Source organism: Syngnathus floridae, chromosome 1 (assembly GCF_059516105.1).
Source record: "Syngnathus floridae isolate MCC-2025c chromosome 1, RoL_Sflo_1.0, whole genome shotgun sequence".
Classification (NCBI taxonomy): Eukaryota; Metazoa; Chordata; class Actinopteri; order Syngnathiformes; family Syngnathidae; genus Syngnathus; species Syngnathus floridae.
Genome location: NC_142413.1, coordinates 20215739 through 20237622, shown reverse-complemented (window position 1 = coordinate 20237622; position 21884 = coordinate 20215739). Strand labels below are relative to the sequence as shown.

The 21884-nt window shown below is 40.9% G+C and overlaps 1 protein-coding gene and 1 long non-coding RNA gene across 7 annotated transcripts in view; one reads left to right on the top strand and one right to left on the bottom strand.

Annotated features, from left to right (window-relative positions):
• Positions 1 to 21884, top strand: part of diaph2 (diaphanous-related formin 2) — a 307464-nt gene that overhangs the window by 250932 nt on the left and 34648 nt on the right. For 5 of the 6 annotated variants that reach the window (XM_088384971.1, XM_088384965.1, XM_088384980.1 and 2 more), the window contains 2 exons: positions 10378 to 10470; positions 11682 to 11747. In XM_088384971.1, coding sequence (XP_088241097.1) covers positions 10378 to 10470; positions 11682 to 11747 — 159 coding nt within the window. The remainder of the gene's footprint in view (positions 1 to 10377; positions 10471 to 11681; positions 11748 to 21884) is intronic. The other variant, XM_088384996.1, reaches the window with a different exon arrangement.
• LOC148404519 (uncharacterized) lies at positions 875 to 4087 on the bottom strand. The gene is made up of 3 exons (XR_015859148.1): positions 4011 to 4087; positions 1208 to 1446; positions 875 to 1128 (listed from the first exon to the last, which is right to left on the bottom strand). It is a non-coding gene; the product is annotated as an uncharacterized LOC148404519 (long non-coding RNA).

The window sequence follows — 21884 nt, the reverse complement described above, 5'->3', positions numbered from 1 at the left end:
ATATTTCATACGGCCCACAGCTTCGGTCTTATAATGTATTATTCATGGCCTGCCTGCACTGTCAAACAGAATTAAAAAAAATCATGAAACTTGAAACTGTAATTCCACCTATTACCAAAAGGTGGCAGCACCAGCCCTCTCCGCTCATTTCTGCCATGGCGACTGCAAAGAAAACAAGGAAAGTTGGCATTGAGGGCCATCGCTTTCAAGAGAAATAGGAATTACAATACTTCTTCACTGAAAATCAAAAGTCTTCGTAAAGAGACTGTTGCCTTGTTTAAGGATTTCAACCTAAAGAGACACCATCAGACTAAACATGCTAACACATACGACAAGCTAACAGGGGAGTGACCGCGCTGATAAAGTGAAGCAGCTCCAAGCTGAATTGGCATCACAACAGCGATTCATCACGTGGGGCTGTGAATCAAAAGTAAATCAAAAGTAAAAATTACTGAATATTAAATATTACGAAGTGGCCATGTTAATACTTTTGAATTATGAACCTGTAGACGTGACACAAACTATTACTTTCTGAAAAATATTGTAAATGACAAGAGCATAATTCACTTGTTTTAATCTTTAATAACAGACAACTTTGCATTACTTATAACTCCAGTTTAAAATGTTCATGAGGCAAAAATAATTTTAAACTCTTGTAAATTAAATTATTTCATACAGTTAGTTCAATGTTATCTGACTCTTCAGATATGAATGAAAGGCAGAATTTGTTTTTAAAGTTGTTCACATCTGCCTGAGTGGCTTATATTTGGTTATTTTGTCATTTAAAAAATAAAGACAATTGGGACAATGCAATTTGTTTCATAACAGTATGTATTTGCATGAAATTTCTGTAGTTAAAAAAATGTCTGAAAAAAGTATTGGCCCCCGGGCCCCTTCACTTCATCAAATCTGGCCCTCCTTGCAAAAAGTTTGGACACCCCTGCCTTACTGAGTTGTTCATAAACTACATCGATTGGAACATGAAATATATTTATTTTACTCATGTTATGACATATTGTTTCATGCAGTTTCTACCGCTTATCCTCTTCATGGAGGGTGCATCCTGAAGTGGTCGCCAGTCAGTCACAGGGCACACATAGACAAACGGTTTTGCACTTCTTTCCACTCCTATGAACAATTCAGAGTCTTCAAGTCAAGCACAGTCCATTCTGGAAGGACAGTTGGTCTCATGAGAAAGGGAGCTCACATGATCGGTGCTAGCGGTGGCCCAACATCATTTTACCCTTTCCGCATTGAGCTGGTGATGGTGCTGGTTTAGAGCCCGAGACAAATTTAGCGCTTGCACTTTGAATGGAGCCAGACTAGCAGCTACTCTCATGCAGGTCTGGAGGGAAGTCTCCTTCGACATCAGTGGTCGTGACAGTCCCCAACGTGAACATTCAACCAGCATTTTACATAATGAAGCCAGGGAACTCTAGTCATGTGCTGCTTTGGAAACAGAAACACATACAGTTAAGTTTTGAACCTGAACCAGTACCAGCAGCATAACAATATTGGTTCTCACTGTGAATCCAAATTGGTATAACCCTCCAATATTTCAGACTGAGCGTTTATGATCCTCTACATTAGTGTACCTCTGCTGTACTGAAACCACGTGTACATTTACAGCAATCTATAATGCACTACATATAAAGTAGTGGAATAGCTTAAAAAATTGATGTTATGCTTAAACTTGGCCTTAGCCTTAGAAAAGGTGGATGAACCTGGACAGGAAATGGAAGTGCACATTAAAGACCTGTTTGAAAAAGTTTTTCAAGTCTCTGTGTCAAAGCTTTTGTAAGGTTTCACTGCTTTGACTGCAGGGGGAAATGGGGAAAAATGTTTTAGAGAGAAGTAAAAAGAAGACACATCAAACAAGTGCATGACTGCTGTCCTTTGGGCACTTGTGTTGCCGGTAATGATGTGTGTTTGAGTGTGCGTGCATGTGTGTGTCAGTCACAGGCCGGGAGGCTGCTGAGAAGGACTGGGCTAAAATGGAGACAATAAAAGAACTGGGCAGCAATGTGGCAGTGGAAGTAGGAAAGCGGAGTCTATTAGCAGTTGCGCGTTTGGGCAACCAAGCTTGAATTTTGGTGCTTTAAAGTGAGCGAGGGATGAGATTAAACAAAAGCATCATTACAGCCGCTCCACCTGCTCATAAGGAAGCACCCCTTCTCCACCCAGCGAGGCCTTTGTTTCACGGCTAATGGTCTAGGTTAATTGCACAGGTGACATTCTGCGGGCGAACAGATGGGCGCAAATGTGCTTAAAAACATGACACAAAAACCATGCAAAAAAAAAAAGAATAAAAGCACAAGTAGGGTTTTCCTCTCTCCTCTGCTTATTCGCTCTATTTCATCCTTCCCTCTCTGCTCAAGGAGGTTGACTGAGGTGAAGTTAAACTCTCAGCCAGTGGTTTCAATTCATCAAGCACACGGCCTGTAACCCCTCATTAGATCTCATTATAGAGCAAATTAGACGCAGTATGAGGCTATTTAGAGGCTAGTGGATTGTAGACATCTCTCCTATGCACAATGATCCTCATGTTTGACATTCCAAATTCATCAGTCAGCAAATGCTGCAATTGTTTGTTTTAGTTTTATTTTTTTACTCTCATGACTTAAAAATGATAAAAGAATGTGGTGTGTGACAATTAATGAGACTGGCACCCATGCCCATGACATATTGTCATTTAGCTAAATGTTTGCCACATGATTGTGCAACATCTCACAAATATTCTGCTATACAACACTCTGTGCATTATTTTCTGTCTTTTGGACAGCACAAGGTTGGTCTAGCATTTGAGACACTCAAAGTGAATCAGGAATTTCAATTTGATTCTTGGCTCCATGTTTGTGCCACCTCCAGTTGCGTGACAGCACCAGTGTGCTCCACAACAATAGCCTGTACATTGAGTGAGAAAAGAGCGTGGCTGCCATCGTCTCACTACTTTATGTTACACCATATATTTGTACTTTGCACTCCACGCTTTGCTAATGCAGACTCAGGGAAGAAAAGTCACTGTCCAGACTTGGTGTGTTGATGTTTATAACCCTTTTATCATTCCTAGCTATAATTTACTGAGAAGTTTGGACAGATACTCACAACGCACCTTTTGCTACAGTTACTGAACAATAACTTGCATTTCTTTTTTTTATGAAAAACACTTGGTGTATGTTTGGTGTAGTTCATTTTGGTTGGCTATTAATATTCGTGTTTCGTGTCCCACTTGCACTCACATGCACCACTGCTATCAGGTTTTTTTGGGGGCACACAGCATGATATCATAATGTACTGTGAAACTACCAGACAGGAGCTTTAAAATTTCTAGAAATTACACACCTCACTTTTTCCCGAATAATTACTATTATGTTGAACCCATCTAAAATAGAGCTCTCAGTCGATACGACTTGTTTTTTCCTCTCCAAAAACATGCAGGAGGTGACAAGTAGCAAATTGAATTTATGAACAGGCTTTGTTGACGCTGCTGCATAATTACAGGAATGTCATGCCTTTGGTGTTTACTGTAAGAATGAGGACATGATCAAATACTTTGAAATGAAAATCAGTGTCAGTATAAACTTTGTAGTTGGCAAGATCCATTAGGTACACCTACATGCTCAAATTAAATCCAGTACAAGAGAAACCACTTCAATTACTGCAATAATCTAGTGAGTTGTAAATAGCATGCACTTCTTATTGCGATTAACATCATTTTAGAAACACATGCCACTAGTATGCAGTTCAAATCCAATACACTTTCTTTTGCATGAATATAGTATTTGTATTAAAATTTGTCTGTTCCAAGTGGCCTGCATCAGCCATTCAATGCTGCTGTTAGTCTGTGGACAAGACTCACTTGTCAGTGCAAAGGCATTGATCAAGTAAATACTTAGTCCTTTTTTTTAGCTAAGCCGATGTTTGTTCCTGTTCCCACAGCATATGTATTGCAAATAATTAAATGTCATAGAAGCTCCCGCTGTCAACTCGCGAAGAAGGTGTTTTACGACCTTGTTTCTTTGCTCGCTCCGCCAGTTGCTCCTCATAAACCACTCAGCCACCACCAGGCTCACGCAGACTGTCATCACATTCTTCCTTTGATACCTTTTTTCAGTTCCCGCTCCTTTTTTGTCTTTTCTCTTTCTCTTCTTCATTAGCTTTATGATAATTAACTTTTGAACATGAAACTTATAACAAACCAAATCCTATCGGAAGGGAACGGTTAGCATTGTATCCACTGCATTCACCTAAAACTATAATGATTAATGGGGATGAATAGCAATTTTCAGTGCAACCTTTTTAAAATTAATAGCCATAATCTGAATAATTAGGTCATATGATCATGTTGCTCACAAATCCAGTATACCACATTGAAGACTAACTCCAGGCGAGCACCATGATGAAACCTTTCACGCAACGGACAGGATCCAAAAAGTCAGTATTTTATCTCAGGGTGACTCTCATTAAGATCTCAGACTGATCCTAAAATGTTAACTCTGAACTTAACGAAAAAGTACCTCAAAGCCCAAGGAACAACAACAACCTTAATAGGATCATTACAACACGTTTTGGCTGTTTGTTGAGGTGACCACATCTTACCCCTTTTCAAAGACAATTTCCTGTATGTATGTGGAGGAAAGATCTGTTCTATATGTGGCATAAAAGGTTAGCCCTTCTGTAATCACTTTTGCAGGAAAACCGTCACTGAGGATAATGAGTAGTGGATAAAGATTGGCTTGAAGTCAAAGTGTGGGCAAAAATGTGAAACTGACAACTCGTTGTTAGAGAGCTGTTAGACTGGATACTCTTGCACAAGGCATTGTCCCCTCCACCCCAATTCAAGTGGCACAGCACAGTTTGCACACATTTCTGTGATTCTCTCTTTGCGTGCCAGCATGTGCGGGCACAACAAACGACATTGAAGTGTCAGTTGAATTGGCCTTGTGTTTTTAGCATCCTACTAATTCATGAATCGACAGTAACTAAAACACAACATCCTATGAGTGTTTGTAGTGAGTACCAAAGAAGGTTTGGGTTGTGTCTGTTAAGTTTACATAGTTTGGTTTGAGTCTATATGGAGTTTTGTCTTAATAAGTTCATATAGTTTGAAGGCTAATTTTCTGGTGCCTGCTTGCTTTTCAGCAGCAGTCCAACAGGACCTTGTTAATTGATGACATGGGAGTATGTTTCCCATTTTAGTCATTTAGTTTGTGCATGTCTGCGGTGCTCCTCCTGAACCCCAGTCTACCAGGGCTCTGAAGTCTTGGCCATTACCAATGATGAATTGTGCTACAGTTAGGCGAGAAGTAGGACAAATTGATCAAAGTGTCAGGTGCCCCTTTGCGATGTCGCGGTCTGGTCGACAACAAAAAAGCACCAGAGAAGGAACTGTCAAAAAGTTTCCTGTGCCAGGTGGCTATAGATTAATGTTTATTTGTCGCTGGCGTTCATGCGAATTGTCTGTACTAGCCCACATATGGAAGCATGAGCCTCAAAAGACATTGCCAGTTGGTTCTATTATTTGTTCTCCATATTGTTCTACAGTTGTAAGCACATGCTTTGAACCAATGAGCTTGCTATCTGGGTGTAGTGCTGCAATTTGAGATAAGCACTTACTTGGCTCAGACCTTTTTTTTTCGCCTGATAAAGCTGGTGTAATTAAACTTGATTTAATCGGGATTGCTGTTGAGTACAGCGCACCGATAAACAGATACATCGGTTACAAAGCGGCCCTTGGGAAAAAGGCTTTGAGGTAGACAGAGAGAGCAAAATAAGTGCAAGCCAAGATTTGCAATTTAAAGAATTACGATAGACATGCGGTGCTTCTATTTTTAGTTTTTTCCTCTGCTGTTTTGCATGAAAGATTGCATGTCAGAGTTTCTCTCATAATGATATATGACATTTGGCTAAATTAATAGAGTAGCTTTTGCATAAAATGTGTCTTTTTTAAATTGCAAAGGATTGACCGTGTAGCACCGCTACTTATTTTGGAAGGTGCAAAAAGAAGATGCAAAGAAATATGACATAACGATTGAGCAGGAGCACTCATGTATGCAAAAGAATTGAAGTCTCAGGAGCTACTATAAGTCACCCTAATGATGCTAGCTTAAAATAAGGTCTGTTCTGGACCGGAATGATGAAAAGGGTGGCCCTCTGACTCATTAGTATTGGGGCGTAAAGATAGATGACCTAGATCTAGAACAACGCTTATTTTATAACTTTGTTGAGCGGCGTGCTGCTGTGGCCTACCACCCCGATAGTCGCCTACCCGTCTTTTCAGCTATGTCAACTTTGTACTTTAGTCCACTCCACAGCCTTGGCTGCACCGTGGGGTATTATTTTTTGAAGGCTGGTTTTGGTGTCATTAACCCAACAGTGACAGAGGGCTAGTGCATTGAGTGGCGCCGCACTAAGTCTTTGTAAAGAGCACTTAGCTCCCTTCCGTTAGCCACAAAAAAAGAATATCTGTCAGTGACGATCAGTGGACGCTTTTGTCTCGAGGCTCCTCCTGTCTGTATTAGTAGCTAAGCTTGAAATGTACTTTACTTCTCCTGGTAGTTTACTGAGAAAGGACAGGCATCCAACATAGCTTTTTTTTTGTCAGGAACAGTGGTGATGTTTTATTCATTTTATAATTAATGGAGAGCAATCATTAGATTTTGTGTTCAGTCTAAGGGGATAGTGCCTTCAACAGCAAATATGCAATTTAAATGGCAAGCGAGGATGGCTTGAATATACCTAGTTTTACGCACGTGTGCTTTTGGGGCACTGGAAGGGTGGTCCACAAATTCTAGTCATGCTGTAACATTTGTGCACCTCCCGCCCCTAAAACCAGATGATTATTTTCTTTATTATGGTTTTTACACTGTAAAAGAAATGGCCGTGGATTTGATCGGAATATATTGTAAAATAATAATGCAAGCACGAAAACCATAATACACTGTTAAAATCACAGTATACTTGAACAATGTGTGAAATTTGATATGTCTGTCAAAATTACAGCAAGTGTGTGATTCGGAAGAACTTTACTTGTTCAAACTACAAACATAGTAGTAAATAGTATAGAACAGTATATAGTAAAGAACACCCCCCCCTACACGAGCAGCCCCTGCGCCTCTCTGCCGACGGTGTGAGGAGGGCGCTTGCCGCTATTGACACCCGTAAGGCGGCGGGCCCTGACAACATCCCGGGTCGAGCGCTGAAGGACTGCGCTGGGGAGCTGTCGGGTGTCTTCACGGACATCTTTAACGTTTCCCTGCAGCAGGCCATTGTCCCCTCGTGTTTCAAGGCTGCCACCATCGTTCCTGTGCCGAAGAAACCTGCACCGTCCTGCTTCAATGACTACCGCCCCGTGGCACTGACGCCCATCATCATGAAGTGCTTTGAGCGGCTTGTCATGGAGCACATCAAATCCGTTCTCCCCCCCACCATTGACCCTTTCCAGTTCGCGTACCGTGCCAAGCGGTCCTCTGAGGATGCCATCTGCTCTGCCCTCCACTCGGCCCTCACCCACCTGGAGAGAAAGTACTCATATGTGAGGTTGCTGTTTGTGGACTTCAGCTCTGCCTTCAACACCATTGTGCCGCAGCGACTCATCTGCAAACTCGACGAGCTGGGCCTCAGTACCTCCCTCTGCAACTGGCTACTGGACTTCCTCTGTCAGAGGCCTCAGGTGGTGTGTGTTGGCAACAAAATCTCCGCCAGCATCACGCTGAGCACGGGGGCCCCCCAGGGCTGCGTGCTCAGTCCATTGCTCTTCACCCTGCTAACGCATGACTGCACTGCGACCTACAGCGACAACCGCATAGTGAAGTTTGCTGACGACACCACTCTGGTGGGTCTCATCACGAAGGGCGACGAGACTTGGTACAGGTCGGTAGTTGACCTTCTGACCACGTGGTGCAGGGACAACAACTTCCTGCTGAACGTAAACGTTGTTGACTTCCGGAAGGGTCACACAAAACACCTGCCGCTGATCATCGACGGTGCTGTGGTGGAGAGGGTGAGCTGCACCAAATTCCTGGGGGTGCACATCAGTGAGGACCTCTCCTGGTCCGCAAACACCTTTTCACTGGCAAAGAAAGCTCAGCGCCGCCTGTACTTCCTGCGGAAGCTCAGGCGTGCATGTGCTCCTCAGGCAGTCCTGTCTACATTCTACCGTGGCACCGTTGAGAGCGTCCTCACCAGTTGCATTGCTGTCTGGGGTGGTAACTGCACTGAACAGAACTTGAAGGCCCTGCAGCGCATAGTGAATACGGCTGGTAAGATTATTTGTGCTTCGCTCCCCTCCCTGAAGGACATTTACACCTCCCATCTCGCCCGCAAGGCAACCTCGATTGCGAGAGATGTGAGTCACCCGGCTCACTCTTTGTTTGACCTTCTGCCCTCCTGGAAGAGGTACAGGAGCCTGCGCTCCCGCACCACCAGGCTCGCCAACAGCTTCTTTCTCCAGGCTGTTAGGACCCTGAACTCGCTACCCCCTTCTGCGTAGCGTGCGGCACTGTTGCGCTATTTTCTGGAATGTCTGCTGTACGCGCACTTGCTCCCTTTTTTTGCTCCTCTTATTTATTTATTTATTTATTTATTTATTTATTTATTTATTTATTTATTTATTGTGTTATTTATTCATTATTCATTCAGCACGCTATTGTTATACTTGTTTACTTGTTTGTCTGTTGTGGGCCATGTCTTGTCACCGTGGGATAGGGGGGAACGAAATTTCGGTTTCTTTGTGTGTCTTTGGCATGTGGAGAAATTGACAATAAAGCTGACTTTGACTTTGACTTTGATACAGACAAACTACTTTGTTTGTAGTTTGAACATATATATATACACACACACACACACACACACACACACACACACACACACACACACACACAAACACACACTCACATATACATTTTCTGTACCGCTTGTCCCCTGGAGCCTATTCCAGCAGTCATCGGACAATAGGCGGGGGACACGCTGAACCGGTTACCAGCCGATCGCAGGGCACACAGAGACGAACAACCATCCGCACTCACACTCACACCTAGGGGCAATTCGGAGTGCTCAATTGGCCTACCAAGCATGTTTTTGGGATGTGGGAGGAAACCGGAGTGCCCAGAGAAAACCCATGCAAGCACGGGGAGATCATGCAAACTCCACACAGGGAGGGTCGGAGGTGGAATCAAACCGGCACCCTCCTAACTGTGAGGCGGACGAGCTAACTATATACTATATATATGTATATATAATTGCGAGAATGACTCAGATTCGTTAGAATCAGGTTTTGTCTACTGGCCAGGGGGATGCCGAAGACATCTCATGTCGAATGAGGAAGCAGGCGGCGTGATGAGCTCACGTGGCCTGCCTGGCAGGCAGTGGGCATTTTTTTTTCTCTCCCTCGTATGGTGGCTTATTAAGGTCACCTAGTGATTTACAAAGAAAAAAAAAAGATTTCCATCCATAGGCAAGCGCTCTGGCATATCACTCAGTAGCAAGTGGTGGGTGAAAGGGACAGCCCTGTCAATGACATAACTTCATTCGTTCCCAACATAAAACGATAACCTGGGTGATTATTTTGGCTAGACTGGACACAAAACTGGGAACACCTGGTATTTATCAAACCTTACAATATTGCTCCCCTTCCCTCTCAAAACCTAAATGTGTAAACTCCAGAATGATATTTAAATGTGATTGTCCTGATTTCAAATACCGTAAACTAATTTACTTTTTTTTCCGTAAATTCAGAGATGCAACACTTCTTCCTCTGGAATTTTATAGGGAATAAAGTTCAACGATGTATGCGTGTTCTATAATCTTTCAGTGCAGTTTTGAGCAAAATATTTCATTTTTGGTCCCATGTTGTTCTATATTTACAACAGAGCTGTGATTTAATGGTGAAAGAAAAGTGTGTTGATAAAAATCCTGGTAAAAATTCTGAATATTTTAGTGTGGCGAGTTTCTTCAGCATCTGCCTGACTTTGTGTATTACATATTGTATTACATTCTCTACCATTCAACCACGTCCTTCCAAAGTAGCTTTGTATGAATACTCAGCGCACATATGTGACATACCTATCATTGGAGATAAATCTGTGAGAATAGTTTGTGTTCATTTTTCTCTTTAAATTTAACTACACAAGACAAGGCTACACAAACTTGTCTTCTCTAACAAACCACTGTGGCCTTCACTGAATAGGTATACTTATATTGAGAGTGATTACTCACAAGTAGACTCTATTACTAATTAGGTGACTTCAGAAGACAGAATGCACTGGATTGTATCTAAGGGTGTATATACTACACATTTATGGCCTACTACTGTGTTGGTCTATCAGATTCAAGCTATACAGAGTTATAATGACATTATTACTTTTGTGTGTCCTACAGAAGGAGATGAAACTGGAGTGATGGACAGCCTGATGGAAGCGCTGCAGTCGGGAGCAGCCTTCCGAGATCGGCGAAAACGGATGCCGCGCAACGGTAAGACGGAACAAAACATTTGGACTTGTAATTTACGTGTAGCAATGTGAAGTTTGCTTGTTTGGTGTAGAAATGTCAAGTTTGCTTGTTTACTCACTTTTAAAGTTTACCGAGGTCAATTGTAAAATGTTCCTGGTCTGAATTTGTTATTTGCTTATCTGAATTTGTTATTTGCTTATAGATAGATAGATAGATAGATAGATAGATAGATAGATAGATAGATAGATAGATAGATAGATAGATAGATAGATAGATAGATAGATAGATAGATAGATAGATAGATAGAGAGAGAGAGAGAGAGAGAGAGAGAGAGAGGGGGGGGGGGGGGACGGGACGGACGGACGGACGGATACAGGCATGATTCATGTATAAAGATACAAGATTCTTAATTTTTGGTTCACTGCTTTCTTGCACAGAATTCTGTTTGATTTTAGTAGGCGAAAATTCAGTTGCACAAAAACCTGTGACGGTCTTAAATCTGACCATCGTATTGGTTATTGTTGCTGATGATCATATACATGACCGTACAGTGAAATGCTTGTTTCTATTGGCATGCACATAACCTTCACACAATTTCATCTGAAGGGTCTTCCACTAATTTCTTCGTATGTTATGTGTCTACACTCGCTTGGTTATTTGGATATTTTTTGATAATTTGTCAATCTCTGAGGTAACAATATTCGACATTAATGATGATTTTGTATCCTACTGCTATCTTTTTAGCGCAAGCGGGTGTATGCATTTCCTCTCGTTTCAATTCTGTGACCTTATAAAATCAAACCAATCATATTTGTTCATATAGTGGCCTTCCTGTTTTTGTTTATACTGTGCATTTAGCGGGGGGAGAAACATATCTGTAAAATAGATTTTCAATTATAATCTACTCCAATCCCCACTCATTTTGTGGGTGATATTAAAATGTTTAACATCTTACAAATAGCATTTGGATCTCTTACAGCACATCTACTGCAGTGGAAGACACTATTTGAGGAAATACAGTATACTTTACACTATCTATCACTCTTTCTTGGGGTTTTGATTCAGTTTCATGGCATTTTAAAATGTCTAAAAATTGTTTCTGGGAGTTTTGTTCTTGCCAAATGAAATCTGTTCTAATGCATTTTTCTCTTTTCTTACTCCTGCATCCTACCCTTTTCCTCATTTCCACTGATCTCTTTTCCCCTCCACTCCATCCATAAAATTTTTTCCAGGTGATCAAAGTCCTTCCAGTCCAAGTTCTCGGTGGCCGACTGCTAACTATGGTTACAGAACCCTAGGTGTGTGTTTTTAAGTCCCTTTTTATATTCCATCTCCACACAACAACACCCTGCCTCCCGCTGCTCTAATCCCGGCTGCGTAATTCACATCCTTCACTGTGTCGAGCTGCTCTACAACATCCAGAGGTCTTTGCTGAGCTTTTTTGCATTGCTTTGAAAAGGCTAATGTTAAAATGCTGAATTTATACAGATGCAGAGGAATGACACTAAAACGCCACATGAGCAGAAAGTCACTGCTTTTGTTTAGGTTTTGCATTGAAGAGCAGCTCAAGTCAGTCAAGTCAAGCATAGCCACCACCTGGTTTTTTTTTTTTGAAAACCTTGTTCACAAATGAACTCGTCTTAATTTATGTTCTGGCACACTTTTCCGTGCTGTGTTGCAACCTTCAATAAGTGTGTGTCCCCATCGCATATTAATTACTTTGATTTTCAGTTTTACATTCAACAGCTTGGCCAAGTGCTTTTTCTTTGTATCATGAAGGTTTCTGAACAAGTGCACGTTGGTATGAAAATTTGTGCATCTAAAAATTCCTGATTTTTCTTTTTATTTGGCTTAATTGAATTCAACAGGTTTGAACAAGCACTTTGTTTTTTTCAGATAAATTGCTTGAATTTAGTTTAACTACATGAGGGGCCTTGGGAAGCGGCACGTAAAGGATATTGAACCTTTGCTTTGAATATATATATATATTGCCAGTGTTGAAGCTTGCTTTTATGTAAAAAGACCCACTAGTGTGTTAAAAGCGAGAGCTAAAAAAAAAAAGAAAGTGTGCTAATTAAATCAAACTGCGCTCAAATTGTAACATTCATGAAAAGTTTTAATCAACTCTATTGAAAACCTTCACAGAGGTGAGGCCCTTTGTCATTTATTCCATTAAAAATTACCATGAACGGAATCTTACGAGACAGTTGGGACATGGAAGGGTCCACTTTGATGTTTTGACTTTAATGAAGGCAATCCCAAGGGCTAGCCAGGTTTCTAGTTTGTATTTGCAGATTAGTTGTATTAGCTTCACAAGAGAGTAACCATTGGTAGTTTTTAAGTCTATTTTAAATTGGGTGGGATGAATCTAGATAGAAACTGTCTTTTTGAGCCGTGAGCTGCTTGTTTTTTCAATACAGCTGTGATAGTTTCAGAGTCACTCAGATGACCTAATGACCTCTGCTTTTCTAAATTTGCTTGGTGTTAGTGGTTAGGATTAGGGTTAGGGCACAGACTTTAGGTTATGGGTTAGGTTTATCTCCTAGAGAACTTTCTTTTTAAATATTCTGCTGTGTCTCACGACAATGACCCTCCTTAAATCCCCAAACATACTTTGGCCTACCTAAATATCAAAGGTAGCACGAATGTTATATGTTAACATAATACAAAATTCACCACCACATATGTCCCTTCATACCAGTTGGCCACCGGAACAATTTTCAAATATTGCATGTTTTCTTTTAACTTTTTGAACTTGCATGTTACATTCAGTTTTTCTATGTTGGATATGTTTGTTTTGCAGTTTTTACCTTAATCTTTTTTCCATTACCTGTAATTATGGACTTGAGGGCAAAAAGCGTCATAACAGTTGTGCGATTTTTCTTCTTCATAGAAAAACAATATGATTTGTTTTGTCTGAAGGATCCCATTTCTACAGTCTTGACTAATGCTAAAGATCTACAGTATTGCAAAATAAAATAGTTTGTCCTGCATTAGGGGAATGTATGACAGCAACAAAGATCAAAGTATGTTGGACTCAAGACTGGAAAGTTTGAAATTTCCTAGTCCTGACATGGGATCAGGTAAGCCTATGGATGGACAATTCACTGAGGCCCTGTTTTTTCACTCTGAATGGGACGTTTAATACTATGATACTAAAGGTGTTAAAGCTGTTGATTCAGTCAGTGTACCAGATGTATTCCCTCCTACCTGTCACAACTATTGTCATCTGAGGCTCTAAAGCTTGATTAACTTAGCGTCTTCTTCAGCAGCCCCCTGTAACCGAGTGTCTTTCTATGCTTGTGTCAACGTAAGTTGATTTAAAACGAGTGAATGTCTGCTTGTCGGCTGAACTCCCCCTCCAGCTGACTACCTCTGGTGTCAGGCTCAACGCAATTCTTGGTGCTGCCAGTCACAATTATGCCCAATTTCACAAGCATTTCCCATTTCCTTGTCTCCACTTTGAATGGAATGGAAAAGCTAACCCTGGAGGCTCCATGCATGTGTTAGGCAATTACACCAGACAGTCAGCACAGAAAAAATGGAAAGATTGATAGAGTCTTTGGGTGATAATGCATTAAATACACGATGATATTGAATCAGTTCAGTCTAAGATGAATTAGCATATCTATGGTTTGGTTGAAAAAATATTCAAACTAAAGCTAGGCCTACTCATTTTCTATTTCCTTGGTTCTCCCTGCAGTAAGACAGTTACCTCAGTATCTGGCAGAAGATTGGCAGATTTAAAACACAAGCACCTCATACATCCTGCTCCATCGATTTTCGGTCAGGGATGAAAGCCACAGACTCAGTGGGTCGTTCATAGTAAGGGGCATCCCAAAAGACACATCTATCAGATTTCAAAGAGAGGCCAGACAATCTTATATATTTACTGTCTTTTCAATGTCATTACATTCCCAAACCAGGGCTCTAGTCTCCATTCCTTTCCGTGCTGTTATCCTGCTTCACCTTCACAGGTCAGTCTATCAAAAGTTCCATTATTAGTTTTATATAGTAAGTCTCTAAAGGACTTGTTTGACATTGAATAAGGGGGAGGGGGTAACATGTTCTCATTAAAAATACAGATATAGCGATATAATGCTTACTCAGGTCATGGAATTTCAGCCCATTTTTCTAATCTTTCAAAGCCCGTTCTTTCGATTCACCGGGTCAGATCAGAGAGCACCGTCCCCCTGTATGTTTAATGAAGATGAAATTACCTACTTTATTTCATACATTTTAAAGAAGCTAAAGTGGGTGAATCTGCAAAAGGGCAAAATGAAGAGGCCTGAGGGAGGGGCATGTGATGGAAAATATGCTGGCGATGGTAAACACCCCATTGTTGGGCTTTATCCCCCAAAGTCATTTTTGCCATAAATAATCTTTCACTGTGTATTATTGTCGTGTTTGTTTTCCAAATGACCCTGACATTGCAAGGCATTTTGCAGCGATCTAACTTTTCTTCGTATACGCTTTACTTAAAATACACAAAACTATAAATTTATACTTCTGGGATTAATTTGCACACAATGTACTTCTCTGTGCTTTTGCAACTTCTCTGGCCAATCCACACTGAACATTGCTTCCCGTCCGCACATTCACAAGCATGTATGACCGTTTCTGTTTGATATCTCAGAGTTGAGAGCTAAGGCCTCCTTCAGGCATCCACTCCTGGTGTTAATAGATGCTATTCATCGCAGCGCCCCTGGAGGCAATCCGGCAGGAAGTGGAGCTAACGTGATTTCAGACGAAGAGGCCCAAGGGACTTGGTGCCTCATGCTGTTGCTTGGACGGCATTAGCAGATTTGAGATATTAAAACGCAAGATGAGAGCAAAGTGGTGCTGTTTGAAATCTATCACCTGTTTGCCATAGATAAGGAAACGTAAGGGAGATATGTGCACTTCTGTGCCACTACTTTTAAGATGTGATGTCCTCGGGCGTAGACAAAAGCCTGTACACCTTGCTTTGACCCAGAAAGACACTTAGCTCAACCTGATCTTGGGAATTGTTTTACTTTATCGTAGTAGTTTGAGCAATGCAACACTATTCAAAATCCAATTGTACACCATGAAAGATTAGTCTGAAGTTGTGAATATTCAAGATTCAAGATTCAAGATTCAAGAGTTTTTTATTCGCCATGTTTGAGCGTGCCAAACAAGGAATTTGACTTCGGTAAATCACAGCCTCTGTTCAACAATTAGGTGACTAACAACAACACTCAGCACATGTGAAGAACGAAAGATATTCTCAAACATCCCCAGATCTTAAACTCCCAAGAGGGCAAGGGAAAACTCAAAACTCCAGCTATGGGAAATGAGAAACCTTGAGAAAAGTCCACAGATGGGAGGGTCCCTCTTCTAGGATGACCAGGCTGCAATGGATGCAGAGAGGACACATAGTACAAACAGTGTAAACAAAAAAGGTGTGGAAAGCAGGATGTTATTGCACAGTAATGACTCTGAGACTCTAAGAGTGGTGTGAGTTCATCAGAGCGACAGCCTGGGGGAAGAAGCTGTCTCTGTGTCTGCTGGTTTTAGTGTACAGAGCTCTATAACGGCGTCCGGAGGGGAGTAGTTCAAACAGGCTGCAACCTGGGTGCGAAGGGTCTGTTGAGATGTTACTTGCACGTTTCCTGGTCCTGGTCAGGTACAAGTCTTGAATAGATGGGAGGTTGATTCCAATTATCTTTTCTGCAGTCCTTATTGTCCGTTGCAGTCTGTGCTTGTCTTGTTTGGAGGCCGATCCAAACCAGACAGTGATGGAGGTGCAGAGGACAGACTGGATGATGGCAGTGTAGAAGGTCTTCAGCAGCTCCCGCGGCAGGTTGAACTTCTTGAGCTGTCTCAGGAAGTACAGCCTCTGCTGGGCCTTCTTCCGGACAGAGTCTATGTGGCCGGTCCATTTCAGGTCCCGAGAGATTGTGGTTCCCAGGAACTTGAAGGTGTCTGATGATAGAATAGTATTACTGCGGATAGTGAGGGGTGAAAGTGGTGAAGGGCCTCGCCTGAAGTCCACTGTCATCTCCACGGTCTTGAGCGGGTTCAGGTCCAGGTGGTTTTGGCTGCACCAGTGGACCAGCCGCTCCACCTCCTGTCTGTATGCAGTCTCATCACCGTTCTGGATCAGTCCGATGAGAGTGGTGTCGTCTGCATACTTCAGGAGCTTCACAGAAGAGTCACTTGCGGAGAAATCGTTGGTGTAGAGGGAAAAGAGCAGTGGGGAGAGGACGCACCCCTGAGGGGCTCCAGTGTTGTATGTTATCACGATCATAATGTGCAACGATTAACATGCATTATTTACAGTGTGTACATGCTTTTTAGTCACACTCTGTGGGAAGGCGGGAAAAGAAATACAATTAAAAGCATGCATGTTGACTGGACTTGCGAAATCCAATCTGGGTGCGTTTTCGTCAGATCCAAAAAGTTGGCATTTCCTGAGAAAAGAGGAGTGCATTATGCTCACTTGCATATGTCCAAATTGCAGTCATTAAGATTATTGCAGAAATTAAGAAACATGATGAAAAATGATGTAGCAATGTTACAAAAGTGAATAAAATTAGGTAGAACACATTTATCCCAAACAGTTATTTGTAAACTTATTTCCCTAAAATTGTTTGAATAACAAATAAACTGCTTGGCAGATGGAATAAAAGTATAAAGCTCTTATTCCACTGAGGAGTGTACAATTGTGAGTGTTTTGAAAGACAGCAAATGTTGCATTCTCGTCAGAGTCCATCAGGGTTTGTTCAAAGTCGTAAATCTTCGCCAAACGATCGCCGGACATTTGCCAGACATTTGCTTATACTTTCTTGCCCTGAGAGAATTTTGAACATATTCAAAACTTCCTTGTGACAATAAAAATAACTGAAACTATTTACCAACATATGCAACCTTGAACAAACCCTGACAAGCATTTTGCAACCTTCTCCAACAGTTGGAAATATTTGCCCCTCAGTGGGAAAGTGGCCTAAATCTACTCGACCACCAAGAGGATGATTAATGCAAAAGCTATGGGGCCCCAACTGCTTATTGAGCCATCAATGAATGAGCTTCTACTAGCTTATGAGATCCAGTGATATCCTGGAGTGTATTCAGTGGGTCTTTTTTTTCCCTTGGTTAGTTTCCTAACAATATTGCTTTTCAAGTGTGGGGGCAGTTATGAAAGGTCACCCAAAGTGCAAATTGTCAATAGCAGATCAATTTCAGAGTGCAAATATGCTTTGGAGGTCCCATAATGGAAGGTTTTATCTTATTTCTACCCGAGGCACATCAACACAATAGGCTTGATATGCTTCATTCTGTGATGAATTCCTATTAGAGCTATAAATTTCCAGTGTTTAAAGCCAAAGAAATGCCCAATAAAGGGGCCGGCAGTAAGAGCGTCCCACTCACTGATAAATTGCCCTCATATAATGTAATACAGCCCGAGCCATCATACTTAGTGTTGAAGGATGAAGAAGTTGCTTTGGTTGAATTAAACCTAATGTGTTGCTCATTAAGAATACAGCAGGGCCAGTTGATTATCAGATGGAGAAAGAAGCAAATGTGCGTAGGCGTCAGACGCCTGTTTATTTTGCTCATAATAACAAACACGATCAAGGACGTTGTCTTCTGCCATCATACCCTTGTTTTTTTCCCCCTTTCTTTTAAACTCTGTCCTCCGACATGGCTGTTATTAAGTCATTTTCGATTTAATGTCCAGATTGACGTTTGCATTTTGAAGAAAACGACACTATCAATATAGTCTGTCGACTGCAATGAGGAGGAATTAATTTGACTTCTGGGCTTTAAAGTCTACTAACAGAGAATCAAGAGATGAGTGATAGTGGTAATTCCAGTAGATACCGATAAAGAGCTCACACGTCAAAGAGTGATAAATTCAGGTTATCCGTTTGAAACAAGGATGCAGGGAACAAAGATGTCAAAGAAATGATAATGTATGTAATGCTTTTAGCTTGGAGGAGAATCCACTAGAACTGGTTGACAAGATAGTGGTTTTGCACGATTGTCAAGGTTTACAGTAAGTCTGAGTAATGGTCTTTTATATGGAAGTGAATAATGTGTAATTGAAAAATGTGTCTTCTAAATTGAAGGTAACACAAATATTATGAAGACTGAACACCGGAGCCCTGCTAAAAGCTTTATTAGAAAACATTTCAGCCACCCAATCCTGTAAAAACACAATGAAGATAAACGATATATGTTGGGAAGGTAAATGTGAGCTTGCATGGCTCCAAACCAGTTTAAGGATGCCTTTCGATTGCCGTTAGTTTGATTAAAAAAAAAAAATTAAAAAAAAACATTTCCAGAATGATAGCTTTTTATTCAATTAGCTTCAGTCAATAAACAGTTATTACATAATTATACAAGAAAACACAGCCAACTGAAAAGTCACAGCACTGAGGAAAGCATGTTTGGACATGGCATATTCAGTTTAGCCAAATAAAATGGAAATTACAGTGGATTGCTGAAATCAGCCAAATATTTCTGATCTATCTCTGTTTCAATCTTCGTTCATGACGATTTTAATGCAAATAAGAATAATACATTGCAGGGAAACTGGCATTATTATTTTTTTAATATGGTTAACGTTCATATTTTGTGTTAAAACAGTTAACTTCAGTTTGCAATGAAATTTACCTGAAATACTGTAACTCTCTTTTGGTCACTATACGTTTTGTTCACTGAAGCTGTGTTTGTTAAAAGATTCCCTGAATTTGTCTATTCACAGTATTTGATGTAACTGACAGACCTGCAGTCAACAAAAATTTGCTCCCAATATGGACCTGGCAGTTCCTTGCATGGCAGCAGCCTCCAATTGGTGTATGAATGCGTGTGTGAATGGGTGAAAATGAGGCATAGTAAAGCATTTTGGGCACTATGTGGCGCAGATAAAAGCGCTATATACGTAAGTTTAGTCCATTTACCATCATATGCCACAAGGTATTGATATTACGGTACATAGCTTTATTGAATCAAGAAAGTATTCTATTGATAGGGAAGGATAAGTAAAAGTGTTGGTGATAATTTCAAATTTGACCACTACGGCAATCTGTGTTTGTACACCCCACCCATCCAGTTGAGCATGACGATGCATGAGATGCTCCCGTCGGCTAATGCCCATTTGCTGTGCTCTTCCCTCTGTTTTATTTATTTAGATGTTTATTTGAGTCAGGTTTATTTATTGATGGGCCTCAAGGATTTGATGGCAATCTCCATTTGCTCAAAGGACCAAAGACACTAAAAGGGCTAAAGTCGGGTCGACGTTTTATAGTGCGCAAAACAAGTCAGTTAATGCACAGATAGTTGAGCTACCAACTTTCATTGCAATGGAAAAGTGGAATGGGCCATTTTACCTTGGAGTACACTGGTTTAGCCTCGTGTGTGTTTTTGTATATTTTGGTCTCTCCTCATATATTCTTTTCTGTTGCTTGGTGTCTTACCTTTTTGAATTTTCTCTATGCTGCAGCAGCATTTCCATCTGTACAATAAATGCCCCTTGCTGTCGTGGTGGACCACCAAATACTCAAAAGTGTTCTAACTGCTATTGGTATTGTCCCCTGTCCCTTTTCTTTGCTTTTAATAAATAACGCTTCAGCATACGCTCATATATTAATACGTTGTACTTCTGTTTAGGGCTTTTAATCACTTCTCTCTTTGCTCGTGATAGCAACGTCGGATGATGTAATTAGAGGCATAGAAAGCGTAATTGTTGTTTATTTTCCCAATGACATATTTGCTGTTGTAAGCTACTGAGGGAACAAGCAAAGCTTAACTGCACCCGTGTGTGCAATTTAAGGTCATTATCTTTGGAAGCCAATATTTCTAGCTAGAGGTCTGCCAGAGGACCTCTGGTCCACTCCGACAGTTGTACAAAGTTGGAAACTTGGAGGCGTAGTTTATCCAAGATAAAACTTTCCAAATGATCTCATTATTATGGGATATCTGGAAATGTCTTCCACTGCTAATTCAGATTCACATTATTGTTAGGTTTTGAGTAACCTCTTCAGGGTAAATTTCTGAATTTTTTAAAGTGTAAAACAGCTTATCTTAATGTACTCATAACTAGTGGATTTTGTGTAAATGCTAAAAGTTGGTGTAATTAAACTTGCTATAACTCCAGTCATTATTTTCCCGGTCAAGTGGAAAACAAATGCTGATGCATATCAGCTCTGGGTATTCATGAAATCCATACATGATTAAGTTACATCCTGCGACTTAATACATATGTATAAACTGTTTGGCACAGTTTTAACCCTGTGCTTCCATTAGATGAGCTTTAAGCAGCTACAATGATGTAAGACAGTTATAGTATATGCATGTTGCATGTACATGTTGTAGTGTGTGGATGTGTGGATTTCATCATTGTATATACCCTTAGCTGTGTGCATCAACATAGAAGTATTAGTATTTGTTGTTCATGTTCAGTGTACAGAGTCTCGTAATGTCCATTTTGTTTGCTTTATAACACATCTCCCCTGAAGGCATTGCCAGCTAAATAAAAGATGCGCGGCGGCATACCACATTACCTCAACTACCCCCCCTTCCACACACACACAGACACAGACACACACACACACACACACACACACACACACTTTCTTTCCAGATTACTTCCTTCCAGTTGCTAGGGTCACTCTTGCCTTAGGGTGGATTAGGGCAGATTGGAGCTGAGATGTTCTTTTGACATTTACAACCACTGGGCAAGGTAGCTTTTGTTCAGGCTGGAACCATACTGAGTTTGTAATTAGTATCTATTTATGTGTTTGTTATGGTTTTGTTATTTGTATTTTAAAAAAGTTTTTGATTGACTTGTCAGGCCAGCAATTGACTTGATTTGTTTAGACCCATCTTGACTCACAAAAGTTAGCATTTTGAACAATAGTTTGTCAAGAATTACAGCTAAATATTCATGCATCCTCGCAGAAACTGACGAACCCTTTCTAAAAATAGCATTCATCACTGTAAATATTCAAACACTATACATTTTGATGAGTGGGACATCATGTAAAAGTAATTTATGATTCTACATTATTAATGTTTCCAGTATGGCAGTTATGCCCTTTTCTTGCTCTTGATACCACCTTTAATATGTTTACCAAGGCAACAGCGTATCTGAGATAGATTTGCTATAAAAGTTTTATGATTGTAAATATAGTTGAAAGAGCAACTTTTTAGAATTGTACAGGTTTGGTTTCTCTCAAAGCTAAATCCTGTGTGGAGTTTAGATGTTCTTCTCGTGCCTGTGTGGGTTTCGTCCAGGTACTACTGTTTCCAAAGACATGTATGGTAGGGCGATTGACCACTCCAAATTGCCTGTTAGTGTGAGTGTGAATGGTTTTCCGTCTACGTGTGCCCTGCGATTGGCTGGCGTCCAGTTCGGGGTTTCCCCCGCATACTGCCCGAAGTCAGCTGGGATAGGCTCCAGTGCACCC